Below are 6,222 nucleotides of genomic sequence, written 5' to 3'. Positions count from 1 at the left end.
TACTATATAAGAAAGCACAAAACATGATCATAATACCTGAACTAATGTAATATCTGCAACCTTCATTGATTTAGGATCAGTGGGGGAAAAGAGTCAGCTAAATGGGTACACACCTTTTTCATCAACTTGCCAGACAATATTAAATGTCTTATGAGAAATAAAATAGGATTTAAGAGAAAATTGAAACTTTCAATGAGCAAACTAATCATTACCTTCTCTTTTGAGGACTATCCTACAGTGATTACTACAGTGAAATGAATTAAGCTTTTGTTACAATGTTTTTGATTATACAATATTTCATATCAGCAATATTATAATATAATATATTACACAACTTTGTGTCATTCTGTATATTGTGCCCAAATTAAAGAAAATGTCCATCTATGACATCTTTCCACACCCCAGAAAATCCTACAAGTAGAATATCATTCATGTTATTAATGTAATGTGATGCTGTTGAAAACTGAAGAATAGCAATAGCAAATTGATTTCTACTGTGACACCTAGCTTTGAAACTAAGCCCCTTGGAGGAGCTAAAAGATTGACAAAATTGAGAGGAGAAAAATAAATAAATAAACACCTTTCATATGACAATAAGGAAATAAAACATAATGCCTAAAGACAAAGAGGAAAGAGAATACTGTGATGGGACTGGTCTTCATAGAAAACTATAGTAAAACACAAGATGAAACAAAAATACAACTGTACATGTATTTTTTTTATCTTCATTTGAATATGGCTACTAGCAAAATAACATATTCATAATTTGAAAATCATTGAAGTTACACCAGATTAAAGACAGCCCTGATTTACAAATGTCTCCAAATTAATTTCACAATGCAAATACAAAATGATACAATCTTAGTTATCAATGAAGATGAGGACATTTAAAATGTTCTGACAATTTAACATCAAACTTGTCAAGTCGTTGCACCTAAATGGGTCAGACAAATTTGTGTTTTGGCACATTTAATGCATCCAACATATCCCTCTCTCTGCAGAAGTGAATGCTCTTAAATACGTCTCTTTTGCTTAAAGATTTCACAAACAGAGCAAATTGAAACCACTGGGGTTTTTGTAGAGGTATAAAATAGACAATTTGCATCAGTATTATCCATAAACTAAAATTACTTTGATCTTCATTATCGCAGCACTTTATTTTAAAGTGGACAACAGTTGTAATCCCAAAACTGTTTACAACACATCAAAAATTAAATCAATGTGAATATGATTTAAACAAACTAAGAAGATCCCTTCTAGGTCAGTATTTATGAAACAGATACACTTGATTTACACAGCTCCAACATAAACAAGGAAAAAATCGGTGCATTTAACTTCTATATTTCTTGTGTATCCCTTTTAACTTGAAAAGGATTTTAAATAATTTATTCATGCCAAATAGCACTCAGCAATGTGTCACTGAAGACACTAAGTTGGGTGAGAGGCAACAATATTGATGTAGAATCAAATACAAAGCAATATGCTCCAGCACTGAATATTATAAAATAAATAGTAGCCAACTGAGTCAAATAAATATTAAGAAGCAGCAATAAACTTTTAAAACAAACTCAACAAAGCTAAATTTACTAAAAACACATGATCATTTAATTCACATAAATTAGCATTTTCACCACACTATATACCTATGAATTCAAGCATTGAATTCACTTCATTATATTCAAAATTACAACTAAAATATATTGATATTACAGTTTTGAAAATGCCAGTGAAGTCTATAACTACAGTACAAATAAATGAGTAATGTCAGGAACATTACTTTCAAGTATGTTTACAATTATTTCCAAGGTAAAAAAATGAGAACACAATCTATAAAACTGTTTGACTGTAACTGTAGCATACTGCATCAGTATAGCCAGAAATGCTCATATATGTTGTATCTCTCTCTCTCTCTCTCTCTCTCTCTCTCTCTCTCTCTCTCACACACACACACACACACACACACACACACACAAAGTGATTTCTGCAAAGCCTTACACAAGTCAGGTACAAACTTAGATACAGTGCCCAGACATGCTAAGCACTTAATTTTAAATTATGAGTCTAAGTGCCCACTGAGACTTGCAGTTTCAGTATCATGAACAGCAGCAAGAATATACCAATCTTACATTTCCTTTTCACAATGAAGTACATAAAGTGTCTCTCATAATAAGTGCAATGCATGCATATGTATATATTATGCACTCTATCATTTATTTAATTCACTATAAATCTTATAAATGAAATAAATGAAAAACTACTTTATATTTAAATATTTTATTTCCACATTTGAAATGTATTACCTTAGTGTCACATAGACTTCAACTACCTTCAACAAATGTACTAACAATGTCATCAATGCAGACATAACAACATAACTACACACAATAATGACTCTTGTACAGTAACTCCCAAGATGTATTCTGATGATGAAGCATTCTGGAGAAATTAATCTGAAACACAAATTATAGCACATGACAGAGTCTTCAAATTTCCTTCCACTAACTTTGTGATTGTTAAGTGAAGTACATCATGCAAAAATTCTGTTGTTAGAGTGATAATATTAGTGGATTATTCCATGGAAATATATGTATGTTGTTAAGTTAAAAGTGTTGTATTAGAATTTCACTAAGAACTTTATTCACAGCTGAAACTAAATTTCTGCTGGTTAGAGGAAACAAGTTTCTACACAAACTGACGTGCATTCTACCAACAACATACAGCAAACAATGCACCAGTTGCTATGTGTAAGGATAGAAATGTCTAACTAATTATTCTAATGGTAATATCTTTTCTATATTTCTTTACCATTCCCTTAGGAGCTGTTAAAGTACAATAATTTTCTCCCCATATTATTAATTCACTTTCTGTAGCACTCAAATCCCTTTCTGATGATATAAGTTTATAAGCAACACATGTTTTCTCCTTTGTCATTTGTCACTCAGACAACATTGTTTTTGTTCTTTTTTTATTTTTACTTTTCCATGATGACTCAGAACAAACCACATTCACTTTATATGAGATCCCACCTAACAGTTACATAGTGTATTTAGATCAAACTGCTGCAAAAAGTTCAGACTTTTTACTGCCAATTGGATAACTAATTATGAAACTGGTCAGAAACATTTATTTTATTAACATTAGTTCCATCATTGCTGGTAGAAAACCTACCATCATGGGAAAAAATCACTTTTTACATAATCTTTTTTGAGGAATTGCTTAATATCCCTAAAAATATTTACCTATAGCTACTGCTTAATTAATAAAATAATTTTGTTCATGATGTTGCTGAAATGAAGTATGCAAACAAAAAACTGCAAGACTCAACTCCTTTGGAGTACTTCCCCGAATTCTCCAACATCCCCACCAACCAAAATACCATGAGATGATTTGTGTTAGTTAAAAGTTGAGCTCAGCATTTCCCATGTGCCAGTTGATAATGAAAATTAGTCAATTAAATGACAGCTGTGTGTGTGTGTGTGTGTGTGTGTTTCTCCCCCCTACCACTTTCACTCCTCACCACAAATTCTCTCTCTCTCTCTCTCTCTCTCTCTCTCTCTCTCTCTCTCTCTCTCTCTCAGCCCCTCATCAATGCAGCACAGCAAGTGAGTGTGTGTGTGTGTGTGTGTGTGTGTGTGTGTGTGTGTGTGTGTTTCTCCCCCCTCCAACTTTCACTCCTCACCACAAATTTTCTCTCTCTCTCTCTCTCTCTCTCTCTCTCTCTCTCTCTCTCAGCCCCTCATCAATGCAGTGCAGCAAGTGTGTGTGTGTGTGTGTGTGTGTGTGTGTGTGTGTGTGTGTGTGTGAGAGAGAGAGAGAGAGAGAGAGAGAGAGAGAGAGAGAGAGAATTTGTGGTGGGGAGTGAAAGTGGGGAGGCGGGAGGATGGCAGTTTGAGAGCCAGAGTGGAGAATGGAGGAGACTAGAGTGGCTGTTGTAAAAACTTATGAAAACCATATTAGTAACAAGCAAAACTCCCCATCAAACCCCCCTCAGATTGAGTGGTAAGAGGGACCAGTGGACAGCCCATCAAAAACTGAAGAAAGATTAAGCACGAAAACCGGAAGAACGTGTACTGAACAGTGGGGGGAGGGGGGGGGGGGGGTGAAAGAAGCAAAATAGGAAAAGTGAACAGCCCAAGGACTAGAAGTGCAATATAGAGCAGCATGAAACAGCAACGGCATCATGGATAAATGTTCATGGTGTTGGATTGCCAAGTGGGCAACTTGTGTTAAAACCTCTCTTGTGCCAAAGTATTCAAATTATTTTTATTTATTTATTTTTTCTGTTTGATGTATTCAAATTTAAGTCTGTGTCATGTTCTAACATTTGTTTTCAACAGTGAGGTGTAAGGTAGGGACCAATAACGACAGCCAATTCTGCACAACTACTCTATTAGCAGCTGAAAGAAAGGGGCTTTTTAATGGGAACCGCAAACATTTCATGAAATGGTATTAAGCCAACCAAATCCTCTACTGTTAAGCCAACCAAATCCTCTACTGGAAAATATGTCTGGTATGTCATACACAGCATTAGTGGCAGTACATGTGTCATATGATACGAATTTCTTATTGATGCACCTAATTTGTACACCTGGTAAGTGAGTGAGGTATGCCTCCTCGCCCCAGTTAGGTGTTCGTATGAATGTGAATGTGATCACTACCAAGGAAATGATGAAAACATAATAGGTAGTCACATAAGCTGCAACCAATGAACGCAACAGTTTCACAATCACACAGTTTCTCTGTGCTCTGTCAAAACATTTGTTTTTAATGTTTTCGAAGTTGTGTTCCATTTTCGAAGTTTTGACCCTTGAATTCCTCTGTTGTAACATAGTTCACACCCATTTATTTGTTGCTTTCATTTCTGTGAGACATGTATGTGCTATTTCATCTGCTTTCACTATTCATCACATTTACTTCCGATTGTAACGTATTCTTACAACATGACTCCTATTCTATGACCAATGTATAGTATGACAACTGCCAAGACTACAGAAAGAGAACAAACATTTCACTGACCAGATGGAAAGTTCATAATGTTGGGCAAAAAATAAAATTAAAATAAATGGCATGAAGGAGTTTTGAACTCAGCTCCTACACTTTACCATTCAACACTGTAACCACTTAACCATGACGCTACAGCTGTTCAATTTATTTTGATATTGCACTTTTTAAGCTTGGACCATTCACTGTTTTTATTTGGCCTTTTTTTCTTTTAAAGTTCAGTGCACCTTCTGCCTGTTTTCATACTTTATCTGTGTTCAGGTTTTGATGGGCTATCCACTGGGCCATCTTACCACCAAACCTGAGTGCGATGGCAAGTTCCCCTTGTTAATTATCACATGCATCAACTGTCTCAAGGATGAGAAGATCATGGACGAGAGGTTACTAGTTAACAGCATAATATTCCCAAGGTTGTGCAGCTAGTGACGAGGAACATAAAATTCAGACTCTCAGCCTTATATCATCAATGTTGCATGCTCAAATTAATGGTTATCACTCACTTATGTTTTGACCTAGATACATATTCATGAGTATTTCCAAAATTCTAAAGGAGAGTTTAAGTCCAAGATCCTATTAGCAGTTTAATAAGAGCAATCAAAGAAATCAGCCAAGGTACTGTTTAAGGAGTCATCCTGACATTTGCCTTAGATGATTTTGGGAAACACCAAGAAAAACAATTCACAAAAACAGTCTAACTTTGCTACAGTGCTCGGAACCATAACTGTTATCGTATGCCGCAACACATTCCACTAACTTTCGTGCTGCTTCCTAACTGGGTTTAATAAATTCCTATGCTGTGCACTGCACACACAATGGGTACCTAATTTTCACAGAAGGCCACCAAATTTTATTAACATCATCAGTGAGAGTAATGCCAAAGAAAGAGAAAAACAAGCTTGAAAAATATTATTGGAATTTTAATCATCAGACATTGTTGAAATCTACCTTTTGCTAATAACTTAATAATTATTCAAAGAGAATTTATCAGGAATCAGAATTCTGACAGTGACAACAACAAAAACAGGCATATGTAGTTCTACACACATAAGAATCCTGATTGCTGCTTGAGTCATTGCTTTCAATTCTGTTGCAACACTGAGAAGTGAAGAACTTGTTTTTAGTTTCATTATCAATTCATAAACTATAATTTTTTTTTCATTTAGTTTCTTGAGTCCATACACTGTCTCTTTGCTAGACCATCAAACAAAAAATTTGAATTCA

The 6,222-nt window shown here is 34.8% G+C and overlaps 1 protein-coding gene across 2 annotated transcripts in view; it reads right to left on the bottom strand.

The window, feature by feature from the left end:
* Window positions 1–2,263: 2,263 nt before the first annotated feature.
* The window catches only part of LOC126248620 (potassium voltage-gated channel subfamily H member 2-like), a 1,319,698-nt gene continuing 1,315,739 nt past the window's right edge, over window positions 2,264–6,222 (bottom strand). Inside the window, exon 9 of one of the 2 annotated variants that reach the window (XM_049949785.1) lies at window positions 2,264–2,450. In XM_049949785.1, coding sequence (XP_049805742.1) covers window positions 2,376–2,450 — 75 coding nt within the window. In that variant the 3' untranslated portion in view covers window positions 2,264–2,375. The remainder of the gene's footprint in view (window positions 2,451–6,222) is intronic. The other variant, XM_049949783.1, reaches the window with a different exon arrangement.

Source organism: Schistocerca nitens, chromosome 3 (genome assembly GCF_023898315.1).
Source record: "Schistocerca nitens isolate TAMUIC-IGC-003100 chromosome 3, iqSchNite1.1, whole genome shotgun sequence".
Lineage (NCBI taxonomy): Eukaryota > Metazoa > Arthropoda > Insecta > Orthoptera > Acrididae > Schistocerca > Schistocerca nitens.
The sequence above is the reverse complement of the archived record's forward strand: the minus strand, read 5'-3'. Positions and strand labels throughout refer to the sequence as shown.